The 19,161-nt window shown below is 35.3% G+C and overlaps 1 protein-coding gene across 1 annotated transcript in view; it reads right to left on the minus strand.

The window, feature by feature from the left end:
• LRP1B (low density lipoprotein receptor-related protein 1B) overlaps positions 1 to 19,161 on the minus strand; it is a 1,806,191-nt gene that overhangs the window by 624,783 nt on the left and 1,162,247 nt on the right. Inside the window, exons 33-35 of the mRNA XM_010853706.1 lie at positions 15,604 to 15,744; positions 9,419 to 9,544; positions 8,219 to 8,350 (exon numbers count right to left, since the gene is read on the minus strand). Coding sequence (XP_010852008.1) covers positions 8,219 to 8,350; positions 9,419 to 9,544; positions 15,604 to 15,744 — 399 coding nt within the window. The remainder of the gene's footprint in view (positions 1 to 8,218; positions 8,351 to 9,418; positions 9,545 to 15,603; positions 15,745 to 19,161) is intronic.

Consider the following 19,161-nt stretch of genomic DNA (forward strand, 5'->3'; position numbering starts at 1 on the left):
TTTCCTAATCTACCATGAGTGATTGGTTCCATCTCTAAGATTTCTAGTTTAGCCAGGTCCATATTCTAAAAATAATAAGAATTTTATAGAAATAATTAGTTCATTTTTCCTTTCAAGTTCCCAAAAAGGATCCACTTACCACTTACTGCCCATGGCTAAGAATAAAATCAAATGAGAAAAAAAGAATTAAAGATCGTCCATTCCTTATGGCCAGTCAGAAAATCAATTAAATAATTTCTTTTTTCCTCTTTTAACTAGAAAATTGTCTACTTGATTAAAAACTAATGGCCAATAATCTTGGAAGCTGAATTATAGCTTTCAAACTTATTTTTAAAGAAAGGGTATTAAAAAGGAAAATGGACTAATCTGCCCTCAGTTTTCTAAAAATGGGGAAAACAAACACTCCTAGGTTAAAGCTACACTTAATATGAATGGTATAAATGCACCTAAGCTAAGAGACCTGCACATTATCATTTGATCTATCAGCAGTTTCCACAACTAAATAGATGCCAATCTATTATCTTAGAGACAGAGTATGAAATAATTTGCAAAACATCCAAAATATTGACCTATTCCTAAACATATTTTCTTCACATGTCTTTAATTGTGCTTTTGCTGGATTTATAGTATTTGGTTAATATACAGTGCTTTGTTCAAACATACCAGTAAGATAATTTGTCAATTTCTTAGCCACTCTTAATAATTTATTATGAATTAGTGTAACCAGATCTTTTGAGAATAGGGTTCAAAACTCAGTTTTGACAAGGAAAAGAGAAGGAAAGACATCATAGTATCAGATACAAACATATAAGAGGTACCTGAAGAGAATCCTAAGTTGAAAAGGATCCTGAGAAGCTAAAAATAAATACAGCAGCACAGAGAGACTCAGAAGAGGGGGGAAAAGGTGTTCAAACAGACTGGATGTACTTCTGTGAATAAGTACAAAGCTGGTATTGGGACCTTTCACTTCCATGAGGAATGCTAACTGCCTGAGAAAAAAGTTTCATGAAACTTTGTAACATTTCCGATAACAGAATGATATACCCTAAATAAGCTGACTGACCAAAGCTTTCATCATAGTAAGTCATCACTGTGAATCTTCTGGAGCTTTTGATTTCAGGTAACCTGTTGAGAACTCCAGAAGCCTTACAGAAGGTTACTTTCTTTTGCTTTGTATTTTATGCTCTGAGTTCAAAAATTATCCAAAAAGGATTTGTGAATTACTTCCAATAATTTGTTTAACCTATAATGACTTATTCTATGTATGGTTGTTATTTGTTTCCTGGTAGTGTTGGAAAGCTTGTTTTCTTATGGTAGTTGGTATTATACGTCTTGAAAGATTTACTGGACTTGCCTATCTACAAATACATACAAACTGTTCACATGACTTGAAAATACAGTCTTGAAGCAAATTTAAAATGACAGCACAAAGCAGTATTGGTTCACTGTCAAAAGAACAAGAAGAAATTGAACCAGCCCTAAAAAGTCACTTTGTCTCCAAGGAAATGGTTTTCATAAAATTGAAAAAATGTCTGAAAGCAACAGTATTGTATTTCTTAAGCTATTGCTGTTACTGACATAAAATGAATTCTTTCTATAATTCTTCTCTGGCCTTGGTTGGTGACAGAATGGTTATTAGAAAAAAATTGTAAACAGCTGTTTGCTTAGCCTCCCAGCAAAGGAAAACGAGCCTCTCACTTGAGTGTCACCTGCTTCAATTATTAAATGGATTTAAAGCCATATGATTCTTTACATAAATCAAAATAAAACATGATCTTCTATCAGTATAAATTTACAGAAGTGCAATTCAGTTTCATCAAGTAGTGCCAATAATGGTCTAAGTTAGATCGTGTTTAAGACGTTAGAAATGCAAGATGGCATAGCATGAAGAATTAAAAGTAGGACACTCCATTACTACTCCCCCTGTTGATCTCTGTGGGTTGTTTCCTTATCTGTAACATGAGAAATGCCACTAGATTGAGTCAAAAGTTCATTCTAACATTCAAAGATAGATGTAAATGATGTGAGACTATTAAGAAGAAAGTCTTTCATGGAAACAAATGACATTCAACTGTGTAAACACAGCAACAGTATCGTGTCACATATTCTCTTTCAGTGTTGTTGTGTACTTTTATAACAGACTTTATTTTTATAGCCATTTTAAATTCACAGCAAATTTGAGCAGGAGTCCCCATATGCCCTTTCCTTTCCTACACTCACAGCCTCTTCCACTAGCAACATCTCAATAAGGGTGGTACATCTGTTACAAGTATTGAACCTACCCTGATAGGTCTACAGGTTATATTAGTGTCTATAGGTTGCATTAGGATTTAGTCTTTGTGTTTTATATTCTCTAGATTTTAACAGATGTGTAATGGTATGTTCTGTCAGTTTGTGTATTGTCTTAATAGCCAGATCACTGTGTGATGGTGGAAAAAGGCATTTAGAATATTCCCCATAGTAACTGTAAAGCAATGACATCACAATAATGGCTCTTCGATGCTCTCTTTAAAAAAGAAAAAAAATAATCCTACTGATTATCCATTCATGCATTACTTCTGAAACTATTTATTGTTTATCTTTATTTCCCACAGCAACTTAGCAACTTAACTAGCAGATAGTAATCAACATTTGTTAACACTGAGTTGGATAACTCCAATTTGAACAAAAGAGATAAAAGATGAAAAAAGAATGTAAGCTGGAAAAGTTCAGTAAATCATTATGCTCTGAGTAGAATTTCATCCAGTTAAGTAATATCCTATTATGTGATTATTATGAAAAAGTCATGAATATCTCCAAAGTGGGGGTGAGGAAATTGAATAGAGCATTGCTTACTAAAGATCACATTTCTAACTGGAGCAGTGAGCTTTGTTATGAAGGCTTTTCCCCTAATTAAAATATATCTGTAAAACATCAAATGCAGTATTCATTCATCAGGAGGGATATCACCCAGCAGGCCAGGATTTTCAAAGCTGATTTTTTTTTTTTTTTCCTGTGGAATGGGACTTTTCCAGTGAAGTGATAAAGAATGCTTTGAACATTTTGAAATAGCCACAGGGTCTTCTTTCTTCTGTGGGTAGTATCCAGAATCGCTTCATCTGGTGAAAGAAATTCTTTCACTCACTGCAGAAAACTTTAATTCATTACAACCAAAACCCAGCAAGATTCAGATGTGTTAATCCTTGTGAAAGGTATGGATTTGAGCATATATTTAGACATTTAGAATTGTAGTGAAATAATATTATATAAATTATGATGGTCATACTTGACAAGCAATCCTTCTTCACACCATTTACTTATTATGTTTAGAATAAGAGGCTGTTGTGCCCTTATATTTTGTCATCTTTATTTTGATCCTAAAAGTAGAAACTATGTCTCTAAAGTGAATACAATCAATAAAAGAAGAGCAGATAGAATGTCTGCATAGGGAACTACTGGAGGAAGAACCTATGATCAGGTTATAAAGGTCTTGATAAAAAGGATTGATGTATCAAAAATTATTTTTTATATTAATCTCTCTGGGGCAATTCAGTTATTTTCCTTCCTTCCCCTCAAAAGCAGCTTCACTCAGCCTAGCCACAGAACTTCTATACTGTCTACAGTGATATTGATATGAATCAAGTTTCTGAAACTTATTCTGATGCTATACATTTTCATAAAATGCAATCATAAAAGGATCAGATTATATAGTAGAAGGAAGCACCAAAGGTATGTGGAAACATGGTCAAAAACTCCTGATAAGACTGCCACCACCACCATCACTATTAGTGTTTTCTGTTGGTTTACTGTCTAAGTACTGTCCATCAGACACTGTCTAGCCTCCTAGGTTTATATTTAATGACTTCAAAGAGCTGGTGATGTTATTTAATCTTTAAATATCTGCTCTACATATTATTCATTATCATTAAGTTCATTTTCACTAGAGAAATTTACTAACCTACTCTTTCTGTCTCCAAGAAGTTAAGAAACAACTACTAATCTATGCAGATAACTGAACAGAAAAAAAAAAAAAGTAAAAAAAAAAACAGAAATCAAAATCCTTGCTAACTGGGAGTTTAAATATAGTTTGCAGAAGAGGTTTGTAAATATATATCACATATGCTAACTTCTACAATTTACTGTTTTCCATGGAAATTTATTGATTTCTATATTATCACTATTTTCTAAGTACCTATGTGTATCAAACGTTTCAAACATTTGCACAAAGTGATCTAAATATTCTCATACCGCCAAAAGTGAGGAAACTGAGTCTCAGGAAAATTAAGTAATGTACCCAAGGTCAACACTTGTTAAGGGTTTAAACTGGTTATAGAATCCAGGTTGTCTGTTGCTAAAATCTGGCCTCTTCCCACCATAGGTTTTATTGGTCCCTATGTCTGACCATCTTTGATTTCAAAGCAAGTTCTATCTCTCTGTTTTCTAATTAACAGAAATTTTAATAGACTATTCAGCATTCTAATTTCACATGACTATTCCAAATGCTTGCAATCCTTTTACATTTAGAATAAAATTATTTTCTAAAGAGCCTTCCTTTCTAAGAATGCAATTTTAAAATATGGACAGGTACAATATGAAGAACACAAAGTTTTAACAAATAACTAGGAATTGTTCTATTGAAAAACTATTTTGATACAAAGTATGTTTATTACAAAGTATCAGTAGTTACTATGGATTTGGAGCTTCCCAGGGTGGCACTAATGGTAAAGAATCTGCACGCCAATGGAGGAGACATAAGAGAAAGGGGTTAGATCTGTGGGTTGGAAAGATCCCCTGGAGGAGGGCATGACAACCCACTCCAGTATTCTTGCCTCGAGAATCCCATGGACAGAAGAGCCTGGTAGGCTATGGTCCATGGGGTCATAAAGAGTCGGACACGAAGTGACTTAGCACAGATGTAGAAATAGGGAGAATACTATTCTTTGCAAATAAAATTACCTCTCTAGTGGCATATTATTTGAAACTTCAACATCTCAGGGTCATTATAAAACCCTGGAAAGTAAATTCAACTCATACAGATGATCAGTTTTCCCTTAAGGAACAAGAGATTGCTAATGATCTAATCACAGCATTTGACCAAATGGCTTATTTGACATTTGATTTGGAAATTTATCAAATACTTTCAAAAATCATTATGGAGTTTTTAAAAGAATCAAATATGTGATGCCAGCTAAAACATGGGATTATGTATATTTAGTAAAAATTCATATGTGAATATACTTTTCAAGAAGTTCAAGTTTTTCTTAGTTTTGCATCTATTAAATCCTATTAATAAAATTCTAAAGAAAGATATGTTTGTAAATAAAGGCAGTGTAGATTACACATGGTAGGGTAGGGAGTATTCCACAAATAATGAGATTGGATCAAAGAGCCTTGTTTGATCAAAAAACATGCTAATTTTGGAAAAAATTAACATATCAATCAATAAAATATGCTATATCTGTCTAAATATATTTGGGAAAACCATTTAACCATTTAAAAATCATAGGAAAGTTGCCTTTCTGTGATTCAAAGTATTTAGTACAAATAATCTTCTTAATAAAACCCATCTTTCAATCATCTGTGAAAATCCCCAGTAATTTTTTTAATTTATAGCCATGCATTGCATTAACACATGATTAAACAATGTGTAAAAGCTGAGGGGAAAAAATAGGCTTAATATCAGAAGCTCATGTATTGATGCTTAGTTTTTTTTAAAGATTACAGGTCAAAGAAGAATTATTTTAATATTAGATAAAATTGTCTTTACATACAAAAAAAATAATAACTTGGAACATGAATTATATCTTCAAACCTAAAACAAGAAGCACAAGACTTGGTTGGATGAGAGATGGAAAAATCTGCTTTTATAAATTTAATCCTTCAAGCATAGAATAATAAATATTAATATTAACAAAAGAAGTATATCCAATGCTTATGCTATATGTGAATTTAGCAATTAGAACAAAAGACTTATATCTTACAATAGATTTAACAGTTTCTACCATCAATGCCCAATCACACAAGTTTTTTTTTGTTTATTTGTTTTGTTCATTTGTTTGGCTTTGACACTCAGCTTGTGGTATCTCAGTTTGCCAACCAAGGACTGAAGCTGGGCCCTGGCAGTAAAAGTGCTGAATCCCACCCACTAGACCACCAGGGAACTGGCCCCTCCATCATATACTGCCGGGGTCCAGCCCCGGCTGATCCAGGGTATGCGAAGCGGGAACGGCGTCGGCGAGGATCAGGATACAATAGTTTCAATTAGATATTAATTAGAGATATAAAGAGTAATAGAATGAGGATAGCTCAGTAGGAAAATTCAGTGGAAAAAAGAGGCTGACTGGCTTGGTTTATGCGGGAGACCAATAAAACTTCAAGACAAGAAGTTTGCACCACTTACTTAGGCCGCAGGCGTCCTTCCGTTCTCCCAAAGGAGAGGAGACACTGAGGCCTCCCCGGTTGGATCTTAGAAGCCCAGGCATAATTAGTAAGCATGGCGGGTTCCGTGCTCCAGATGGGGACTCAGCCAGAGTGAGAGAGTGAGTGACATGGGGAGACCAATATTTCGAGAAACTGATCCCAATTCTTTATTTTCCATGGTCTACTTTCATACACTGAGATGTTATGCAAAAATTACACGGGGTCAGCAGTCCTGACTTTTATCAAAGTCAGGTGCTTCATACAAATGTATACAGAGGTCTTAGGGGTGTTACATCATCTTCTGGCCAGGGGGCCTGCTGACAGTTTATGACCCTCTCCTTGTGACAGTGGTCAGTCAACCAGGACACTTATTTCTCCAGGGGTGATTATTCTTAAAACAGACGCCACCCAAATAAAGTTACATTCCTATAGGGTGAGGGTGTAGTGGGTTTTAGTTAAGGAAAGAATTTACTTAGCCTAAGGTCTAACGTGATTAATATCAAAGGTTAATACTTATTTTTTCTATATATTCATTAATGTGTGTAAGGGCAGGGGATATGGAGACTTAGCAACAAACATTGGCTCAACAAATGAAAAACCCTTCACCAATACAATTTCTAATCAGCCCACTATACTTATACTAATAGTTTTCTAACTTTTCTAAAGAACCTGTTTTTAGAAGGTTTAAAGCATCTCGTGCCTCTCACGGTTGGGAGGCTGTGAGCAGTCACATGTGGCCGGACGAGCCTGTCAGGCAGGCTAGAGAACCTTCAGAGGAGTTTGTAGGTTAAAACACTCTTGTCACGCCCAGGAGTTTTTATTAACTGGAGCTCTAAGTTAACTCCTTCTCTGAAAGAGGTGGTGGGGGACAGCCCCCCGTAAAGTCAGAGGTGTAGATGAGCACAAAGTAGTAAAGTAGGCAGGCTCTGGTTATGGGGGTAGATGCTCGAGGATTTCCAGGGGGACTCCTGAGGCTCGATCCCGCCTTTGCGTATGTCGAGCCTCCTTCCTCATGACCTTTGCCACGGGCCGAGTGCCTCACTCTGGCCCCCAACAATATACTCTTTATTAGCCACAGAAAAATGATAGCGTCCAATCTGCTTTCTTTCACTGTTTGCTAAAATAAAAAGGTAAGTTAAACTCTGACTTTAAAATGATAGCTACTGTATTGAAAAGTAATACAGAATGGCTTAGCATTTATAATTGTTTCAATTATGTGGACTCCAGTATTCTTGGGGCTTCCCTGGTGGCTCAGACAGTAAAGAATCTGCTTGCAATACCTAGGCTCAATCCCTGGGTTGGGAAGATCCCCTGGAGAAGGGAATGGCTACACACTTCAGTATTCTTGCCTGGAGAAATCCATGGACAGAGGAACCTGGTGGGCTAAGATCCATGGGATTGCAAAGAGTCAGACATGACTGAGTGCCTAACATTTTCATTTGCTGCTACCTGTATTAGAATAGATAATCACATTCTGAAAAATATTTTAAATATATATGTTTAAGTATATAAGCTAAAGTGTTTTATTTTTAATATGTATCATTGGAGAAAAGTAAGCATGCCATTTGAAAAATAAAAAAGTAAAAACAAAGCAACCAAGTGACAAATATGTCATTTTTATATTGCTACATGTTAGAAAAATTTTACTTTTTCAGACAAAACATATTTATAACAATTTGTGTAAGGCTTATAAATTCACTTCTGATTTGTTTCCTTATTCCTCATCTTGACTATCAGAGTACAGATGGAAAGGTCCTATTTCCATCATGTTTAATAAATCAAAATACCATACATAAATTATGAATAAAAAGCTATTTACCTGCATGGAAATCTATTCCCACAGCAAATGAAGTTCCTGAGATAGGCATCAAAGCATCCATTTTGTCACTTGGTTCCAGAGGTATTCCCCTGATTCCTTCATGAACAGAGTACATAAGAAATGACTCTATACCTAAATTTAAAAGAAAACAAAAGCAAAATGAATATTTAATATTGAAATCATTCCATTGGCAGGAGGGGGGATCAAGATGGCAAAGTCGAAAGACCCTGAACTTACCTCCTCCCAAAGGAATCCAAAATTACAACTACTTAGAGACCATCTGCTTATGAGAACATTCTAAAAATTATCAGAAAAGATTTTCCACTTTTTCCTTTATATCTTTATAAATATATAAAGAAAGAATCACAAAAACATGGGTAGGACGGGCAGAGACATGGTCTTGTCAGTCAGGAAACACACCTACTCCCCCGGAGGAGGAGGATTCACACCACAGGGGTGCTTCCTAAGGAGTGAAGGGTCTGAGCCCCACACAGGGCTCCCCAGCCCAAGGATCCTGCCCTTAAAGACAAGCCACCAGAAAGCTGAGTTTGAAAAACAGCTGAACTTGTTTTGGAGAGCCAAAGATATACAGGACACAGAGGCTTCTCTTTTACAGAGTGGACACAAAATCTCACATATTGTCAGTACCAGCAAGAGACAGTAGTTTGAAAGGTGCTTGGGTCAGATCCGCTTGGTGATCTTGGAGAGCCTCCTTGAGAGGCAGGAGGAAATTGGGAAGCCCCCTGGGAATGACAGTCTGGCAGCAGCCACTTTAGGGATCTTGGTATCCTTCTCAAACTATCCAAAAAATATTCCATAGGAAGGAACACCTCCAAATTATTTCTATGAGAACAGCATCACCCTAATTCCAAAACCAGGCAAAGATACCACAAGAAGATAAAAATGATAGGCCAATATCACTGATGAGCGTAGATATGAAAATCCTCACTAAATGTTAACAAATTGAATTTAACAATATGTTGAAAGGATCATACATCATGATCAGGTGTTGATTATGCAAGGGATTCAAGGATAGTTCAATGTCTATAAATCAATCAATGTGACACATCATGTTAACAAAATAAAGAATAAAAAATTATATGGTAACCTCAATAAACAAAGATAAAGCTGACTCTGGTTGCCTAAAAACTGTATCGATGAAATAAATTCTCTAGAGATAAGATTTTCAAAACCTTATACCTCGACATGACATGCGGTTCTTTTGGAGATAATATCCCACTGTACACATGCAAGTTCTTGTAGTTTCTGATGTTGGTAAACAAAGCTGAGAACATCCACCATTATTTAGTTGGCAGGAATTGCTGCCTGAAAAGTAGAAAAACAAACAAAAGAAACATAAAAATCAAGAAAAGTTTATAAACATGTTATTACTGATTTATAAATGCTGCTGCTTCATATTGGTTAGTATCATGTTTTATTCCCTCAAATAATTTGAAGTAGCAGATTATGGTTGAAGTCTGTCTTTCCATAAAAAGCACAGTATACTGATTACAGAAAACAATACTATAATCAATTTAGAGTGTTGATTCTAAAGGAAATCAACCTGAATATTAATTGAAAGGACTAATGCTGATGCTGAAGCTCTAATACTTTGGCCACTTTCCACTCATTGGAAAAGACCCTGATGCTGGGAAAGGGATTGAAGGCATGAGGAGAAGGGGACAACAGAGGATGAGATGGTTGGATGTTATCACCGACTCATCAACGTGAGTTTGCGCAAACTCTGGGAGACAGTGGAGGATAGGGAAGCCTAGTATACTGCAGTCCCTGGGGTTGCAAAGCGTCAGATATGACTTAGCAGCTGAATGACAATAGACTAGATGTTAACTGTTCCCACTGAAAGAAAAGAAATGATAACTATGTGATGTAACAACTAGTACTACAGTAGTAACCATATTGCGATATAAAAAATGTTAAATCAACACACTATACATTTTAACCAGTTATCTGTCAATTATATATTAGTAAATATATATTTACAATAAATAATAATTAATATTTTGCAAAGTGAGATCCATGAGAGAATTCACAGTGACAGAAAAGTAAGAGGCAATGGGTGTGTCATGAATGTGGTCATAGACTCCAATACTTTAAGGCCACATAAACCAGGAAATCTCTTTTCTAAATTCTAAATTTCACTTCAACTCTACAGTTACTTCATTTTCAAGTATACTTGATCCAACTGAATCAAATAAACAGTTATTAATTTGTATTACTTACTCAAAGATTATACCATTAAAAGTAAGGAGATATATATATAAAATTTCTTAAAAGCAAGGAACTAACTTACCATTTCAAGGAACATAAATCTTCCAAAATAAATTTAAACACACCCATAAGAGTTATCTAACTAATTGGCATATTAATTTTCCTTATTCCTGTGTTGTAGCAATAACAAATATTACTCAGTTAATCAGAGTTAGGCATTCTATAAAGATGTTCCATTGAATTTACTAGGCCCAATGTGCTAATTAAAGCTGGTAGCATGAAGTTAAGTAATTTACAATCTTATCCAGCAAGTTCATTAAATATCCCAGTTTTATAACATTTTTATTATTCTAGGACATGCAATGACATTTGCTGGATGTTCAAACACTGATATGAAGTACAATAAATCCAGTGAGAATTACAAAGCATGATGAAAGCTGTATATCAATAGTGTTCTATGGAAAATTCAAAACACCAATGCAGCTCATTATTTCTAATCTCCTGAATTCAAGATAGTCTGAAGGGATTTAATTGTTCAATCAAACCTGTCACATGCTCTGTCATTTTTGAAGTGTGAAATAGGCTGAACTGCGACAATTTCTCATCAGAGAGATCTACCACATTCTTTGCTGATTTCCCATAACTGGCAGTTGTTCTTACATGGATTCACATACTATGATTTGCCTTGAACTTTTGAAATGATTACCTTTGTTTCCTTTATAAACTAATAAAGATTAATTGATTTATCCCTTTTTACCAAGCTGACATAATAATAAGATGAACTTTCAGCTCTATTTCTATTTTAGTGATGAGCCAATTATTTTTATAGATCTATAATAATTCTATACTGACCCAATACTTATTTAATTTTATAGGAAGCATGTGAATAGATAAGTGAAAGGCAAAGAGAAAGGGAAATATATACCGAACTGAATGCAGAGTTCCAAGGAATAGTAAGGAGAGATAAGACAGCCTTGTTAAGTGAACTACAGCACGACTGTGCTCATTTCACGTGTTAGCTAGGTTATGCTCAAAATCCTTTAAGCTAGGCTTCAATAGTACATGAACCGAGAACTTTCAGATGTACAAGCTGGATTTAGAAAAGGCAGAGGAACCAGAGATCAAATTGCCAACATCTGTTGGATCACAGAAAGCAAGAGAATTCCAGAAAAACATCTACTTCTGTTTCATTGACTACACTAAAGCCTTTGACTGTGTGGAACACAATAAAAAGTAGAAAAATTATAAAGTGAAGGGAATACCAGACCACTTTACCTGCCTCCTGAGAAACCTGCATGCAGGCCAAGAAGCAACAGTTAGAACAGACATGGAACAATGGACTGGTTAAAAATTGGGAAAGGGATACTTCAAGGCTGTATACACTCACCCTGATTATTTAACTTATATGCAGAGTAATAATGCAAAATGCTGGCTGAAGTAATTACAAGCTGGAATCAAGATTGCCAGGAGAAATATTAATAACCTCAGATGTGCAGATGACACCATCCTAATGTCAGATGGTGAAGAGGAACTAAAGAGTCTATTGAGGGTGAAAGAGGAGAGTGGAAAAAGCTGGCTTAAAACTCAACATTCAAAAAACGAAGATCTTATGGACTCTGTGGGAGAGGGAGAGGGTGGGAAGATTTGGGAGAATGACATTGAAACATGTAAAATATCATGTAAGAAACAAGTTGCCAGTCCAGGTTCGATGCACGATACTGGATGCTTGGGGCTAGTGCAGTGGGATGACCCAGAGGGATGGTATGGGGAGGGAGGAGGGAGGAGGGTTCAGGATGGGGAACGCATGTATACCTGTGGCGGATTCATTTTGATATTTGGCAAAACTAATACAATTATGTAAAGTTTAAAAATAAAATAAAATTAAAAAAAAAAAAAACGAAGATCATGGCATATAGTCCTATCAATCTTCATGGCAAATAGACTGGGAAACAATGGAAACACTGACAGACTTAATTTTTTGGGTCCAAAACCAATGTGGATGGTGACTGCAGCTATGAAATTATAACACATTTGCTTTCTTGGAGGAAAAGCTATGGCACACCTAGGCAACATTAAAAGGCAGAGACATCACTGTTGACAAAGGTCCATATAGTCAAAGCTATAGTTTTTCCAATAGTCATGTGCAGATATGAGAGTTGGACCATAAAGGAGGCTGAGCACAAAAGAACTGATGTTTTCAAACTGTGGTGCTGGAGAAGACACTTGAGAGTCCCTGGGACAGCAAGGAGATCAAACCAGTCAATCCTAAAGGAAATCAACCCTGAATATTTATTAGAAGGACTGATGCTGAAGCTGAAACTCCAATACTGTGGCCACCTGATGCTAAAAGCCTACTCACTGGAAAAGACCCTGATGCTGGGAAAGATTGAGGAGAAGGGGATGGCAGAGAATTAGATGGTTGGATGGCATCTCTGACTCAATGGACATGAATTTGAGCAAACTCCTGGAGATAGTGAAGGACAGGGAAGCCTGGTGTTCTGTAGTACAAAGAGTCAGACGTGACTGAGCAACTGAACAACAACATGTGAATGTATATTAATACAATGCCATATGCATTTAGCTATAGATTTTTTTCCAACTACCATTGAACAGTGAAAATCTGACAAGTGATACTTATCTATAAATTTTGAAAAAACAAATGGACAGCAGAGGAAACAAAGGAATTAAAGAAATAAAGAATAATGGATTAGAGAATTATTTATAAAAACAAGAGAAAATACAGAGTTATATATAACCTTGATATCCAAAATGCATGAAGAATGAAGAAAAAGGAACTTCTGGGGTTGTGTATTTTAAAACATAATAATAATAGAAATATGCAATAAGATATAATTATTTTTATAAATAATAAAATTCACTATGCTAATAATGTTGTTCAGTAATAATACATGTTGTATATTATTTGCTTAGTCTCTAAGAGAAAAAGTAAAATAAAAATAATTTTTAATAATATCTTTGCCTATTAAACATAAATTTAATGCAGAAAATAATAGAGATTTTTTTTTAAGGAATAATTTAGGCTGTGAATATCTAGCACATTAGAAAAAGTGCTTTGGCTTAATATTTTGCAGTGATATAGATGTTCAAACTTCATTCCTCAATTCACTAGTGGAACTAGAAAAGTCCACTTGGCTAAGGAGAAGTCTCAGCTCTCCAGTGATCTGTATCAAGAATGATAAATGAAGTAACTAATTGTACTTTGAAATCTGAAGTGGTAGTACTGTTAACACCTTAAGTAGTCCTAAATTGCTCATATTTCATACTAATGAAGCTTTTAAACTACCTGCTATGATTCTGTTAATGGGGTTGTCTTTAATACAGATGCTTTTATCAGCATATTCTCTGGTAGAAACAGTATTTTAAGTTTAATATTATCATACCATTAATTTCTAAGTGTTAGAGGTCCTGGGCAGTTTGGAAATACTTTCACAGTGCATGGAAGCCCCAGCTCTACCTATAGAATCAAATCCTTAAAAGATTAATGGGTCTTGTTAAAATGAACAATGTGAGACAAGCATAATATACTGAATTTTTCTTCCAAGAAACTTCATTGCAACTGTATCTGCAAAAAATGGACTATTTTATTAATTTACAATTTTCAACAAAGTATGTGCGTGTTCTTTTGAAGAAGTAAATACATGTTTGTTTAATGTTTGGAAATATAATCTCCCCTTTTCTAATTTGTATTTTACATTTGTTGAATGTTTTCAGATATAATTTCATTCAGTGTAGACTATAAACTTAAATTTATCACAATACTGTAAGTTTTTACACTTAACAAATACATTGTATTGAAATCCATAAAAATGCAATCATATTTTATTTATTGAGTACCAGTATTTTATTTCCAGTTATATGATCTATTCTCCAAGGCTTGAATGTCAGTAAAATCATTTATTTTGATTCAGAATTTTTTCTATTAAATAATTCCTAGTGAAAACACTCATTCATTATTACAGACAATAACAAAAAAGAATCAGAGAATAAATACAGATTTGTGCATATGAGTTTGGATGTCAGCGTCATCTCAACCATGAATAGATCTCAGTAATCAGACTGCAAAGTAATTTTTTTTCTTAAAAATATTTTTTTCCTTGATAAAAAAAATACATTCCATGCTACTACTGGCAATAAAGGATTCCAGACTAAAATTTGGCCCATACTCTATTCAGAAAAGGCAATCCTGAATCTGGTTTTCATTTTGCCTCTGGATGTACAGGATGATTTTCATTTGGTATCTCCCAATAAATTAATTCTGCCTGCTTGATTGTTGTCACCTGTCTTCAGAATTAGTGCACCCTTTGGTTCACTATTCTTTTTTATTGTCTTTAAAATTTTTTTTTTTTTTTTGGTTCACTTTTCTTATCTCTACCCTTATCTGCTTTGGTCTACATGCCCAAATCTGTTAGAGAAAAATCTTTTTAAGTTTTCTGGATATTTTTTCCTAAGCAGAAAAATATATGAACAAAAGTATTTTCATGGCCGCGATATAAGTAAGACAGTAGAATATAGAAGAATATTTTTTTTCTGGGAAGGGAGTCCTGCTAATGTCATGGATCATGAACCAAAAACTAAGAAAAAACAAGCAGGTGTGGGGCCATACTGCCTGGCATCTCTAATCTAATTGCCATTTGGGCAATGTGACAAGTCCACCTATGTAAACCATCTGTTAGTTCTCTCACTCCATTTCACTGCATACCACTTGGAAAAGGAGAAACAAAAAAGCAAAATGCTTAGAGCCAAACAATGTAGTGCTTTTGGTTATAAAATGCTTGTATCAACATAGTCCATTTGAAGTCCCTTAGTTCATCCATTTTCTGGGCATAATTATACTTTGAATATATTTTGCTGGGATTTTAAAATTATTTTCATATTCTTAAATCAAGAGCTGAATAGACCTCTTTGAAGACCTGACAAATTCAGGTTCCTTGGGCAGCTTTGCTAACATTTTGAAAGCTGACTATATACCTTATGTTAAAGTTATTTCTTCTGCAGTATTAAGCAGTATTTGCCTCCCTCCCTCCCCCCTTTTTTTATTAGGAGGAAAATAGGAAACATCAATTGTTGACTTGAGAAAATTGTATGAATAATTATGTATTCAAAAGGCAGCACAAATTCATTACCATGTGACTTACCTTGCTGAGCTTCTTTATCATACACTTTCATATGAACAACCCCAGAAGTCTTATTTCTTAGAACGGTGGGGTTTCTTCCATCTCTTTTGCTGCAGGTTCCCAGCTGAGCTAAGTTTTGGTCTGCCCACCACAGTTTCTTATCTATAAAAATGAAAAGATTTTTTTAATGAAAAAGATAATCATCTTATTAAATAATATTAAAGAACTATTAAACTCTAATGCTTTCTGATTTCTTTGGTTAAATTCCCAAACTCTGTTTCTAAGGGAAATAGCACAATCACTTTTACTTTTAAAAATACTTATCACAGTACATTCTATTGTTTAAATTTTCCTTCTTTTACTCCAATTAGAGATTATTGACTTTAACTTTTCTTTTTCTTAAAAAATACATGATATAAGTAAAGGTATAGTTCAAATGAATATGGAATACAGATTTTATTATTTACAATCTAAACCATGATTATAGTAGTATTGTACTGTATCTGTAAATGAACAGTAAAATCCAACAAAATACCTAAACTGTGAAAAAGATTGTTCTCTAAGTTCTATATAAAGCATGTAAGCTTTTAATCACTGGTACTCCACAATATTGGATTCTTCACAGTTATAGTGACTTATTTTTTGTACAGTTCATGCTCATTTCTCCAAAACTTTATAAATGAATACTATTAACTGGTATTGAATGTTTACTTTGTAATAGAGAATATACAATATGCCTCAGATTAAAAGGTAGCTAGAACTGTAGTCAATTTTGATGCTTGTTATTACAGTATGTCAGACTGTCATATCAAAACTATAGAGATGCTATTATTATTTTCTGAGATTCAAAGAGATTAACTACCTCGGTCAAATTCATATATATGGTCATTCTGTCTCCAAAACTTGAATTCTTTCTAAGAGTCTACTCTTGGTGCATTAAAACATTTAAGGTAATGAAATAATTTTAAATCAAGTTCATAATTTTAAAGGTATTGAACAATCTATTTCAACAATAATGTTCAACAAGACAATTGAGACTACTATCAATTCCAACCAAGAAGTCTGAGTCAGGTTATTGAACTCGGGGAAGAAAATAATAACAATGCAGTCTTTACCTTCAAGGTACAATTATTCTATCAAATGTCAGGATATTTTAGACTGAACCAAAGCTTTGTTTCAGGTACTACCAAAGGAGTAATAACACAGACATTAATGATAACTATCTTTTTCTAAATCTGATTTTATGCAATGTACAATTCTAAACACTATAGATAAATTCATTTAATCTTCACAATTCCATAAAGTAAGTACTAGTATTATTAAGTTCAGTTCAGTTCAGTTGCTCAGTAGTGTCTGACTCTTTGAGACCCCATGGACTGCAACACTCCAGGCTTCCCTGTCCTTCACCAACTCCTGGAGCTTGCTCAAACTCATGTCCATGGAGTTGGTGATGCCATCCAGCCATCTCATCCTCTGTTGCCCCCATCTCCTCCTGCCTTCAGTCTTTCCCAGCATTAGGGTCTTTTCCAATGAGGCAGTTCTTTGCATCAGGTGGCCAAAGTATTGGAGTTTCAGCTTCAGCATCAGTCCTTCCAATGAATATTCAGGACTGATTTCCTTGAGGATGGACTGGATGGATCTCCTTGCAGTCCAAGGGACTCTCAAGAGTCCTCTCCAACACCACAGTTCAAAAGCATCAATACTTCAGCGCTCAGCTTTCTTTATAGTTCAACTCTCATATCCATACATGACTACTGGAAAAACCATAGCTTTGACTAGATGGACCTTTTTAAATCATCTTACAGTTAAGAACATTGAGGCAAATAGAGTTTAAGAAGTTTTTCACAGTATCAAATGAATAACAGCCCAAGGTTATGAACCAAGCACTGATTTTAGAGTCCATGGCTGTTAATCTCATTTCTACAGTGTCACCTTCCATAGAAGGATAGAGTTCAGTCTTCTTTCTCTTGACATATAATATGGATTTTAGATTATGATGGTGAAGTTGAGTAGCCCATTCACTTAGGTTTTATTAACCCACTGCCAAGGTACTCAGCAATGTTTCAGAAAGTAGCTACTCTAAAGTCCTGGCTCCTGGGGGGCAGAAGAGGATGACACAGAGCAGAATGTTTTCATAAGTATGCAACTGTGCCCTTCAAAACACCTACAGACAAGTTTTTAAAAGTCATGAATCACTGCCCTTTTATCTCCTTCACAGCAAATACTGACACCCTTCTGGAGGTCCTCCACCCTTCTGAAGGACTCTGGGAGGCAAACCTCTGCCTGTCTCAGGAAAGAGTTTACAGCCGAGGTTATATCCTAAGCAGCCACCGATCATCCTAGCTTCACATAAAAAATCCTGGGCAAAGAATCATTAGTCTTCTCTCTTACAGAGTCATGGATGAGGAGGCATGTTCCATAGGGCAAGAATATTATTTAATGAATGAACAAACAAATGAAAAAGACAAACAGAAAATATAATAGAAAAGAGAAAAAGTAAAATATTAGTCTGAAAAGTCCAACAGAGAATTTCCTGGAGGTCCAGTTGTAGGACTCTGCTTCTAGTGCAGGGGGCATGGGTTTAACCCCCAGTGGGGGAACTAAGATTCCATATGACATGCAACCCAGTCTCCCCACAAATAAATAAAATGTCCTATAGCCAGTATCATCAGACTGTACTTGCAACAATTAGATTCACTACTTCCATGAAGTTACAGGGAATAAAAAAAAAAAGGCTAGTTTTACTTAAAAATGTCCTTAATTGAAAAGTAACAAGCATCAGTTTTGTTCAGTCCAGGCCTATTTATTATTCTGAGTAACAAAATTGGGAGCCTCTGCATTCAGAAAGCACTTTGGGTGCATCAGTTCAGTTCAGTCTCTCAGTCGTGTCCGAGTCTTTGTGACCCCATGAACCACAGCTCGCCAGGCCTCCCTGTTCATCACCAACTGCTGGATTCTACCAAAACCCATGTCTATTGAGTCAGTGATGCCATCCATCCAACCATCTCATACTCTGTCCCATTCTCCTCCTGCCCTCAATCATTCCCAGCATCAGGGTCTTTTTAAATGAGTCAGCTCTCTGCATCAGGTGGCCAAAGTATTGGAGTTTCAGCTTCAACATCAGTCCTTCCAATGAACACCCAGGACTTATCTCCTTTAGGATGGACTGGTTGGATCTCCTTGCAGTCCAAGGGACTCTCAAGAGTCTTCTCCAACACCACCGTTCAAAAGCATCAGTTCTTCGGTGCTCAGCTTTCTTCACAGTCCAACTTGCACATTCATACATGACCACTGGAAAAACCATAGCCTTGACTAGATGGACCTTTTTGACAAATAATGTCTCTGCTTTTGAATATGCTATCTAGGTTGGCCATAACTTTCCTTCCAAGGAGTAAGCGTCTTTTAATTTCATGGCTGCAGTCACCATCTGCAGTGATTTGCAGTGACAAAAATAAAGTCAGCTACTGTTTCCACTGTTTTCCCATCTATTTGCCATGAAGTGATGGGACCAGATGCCATGATGTTAGTTTTCTGAATGTTGAGCTTTAAGTCACCTTTTTCACTCTCCTCTTTCACTTT

This window comes from Bison bison, unplaced genomic scaffold (assembly GCF_000754665.1).
Source record: "Bison bison bison isolate TAMUID 2011002044 unplaced genomic scaffold, Bison_UMD1.0 scf7180017864330, whole genome shotgun sequence".
NCBI lineage: Eukaryota > Metazoa > Chordata > Mammalia > Artiodactyla > Bovidae > Bison > Bison bison.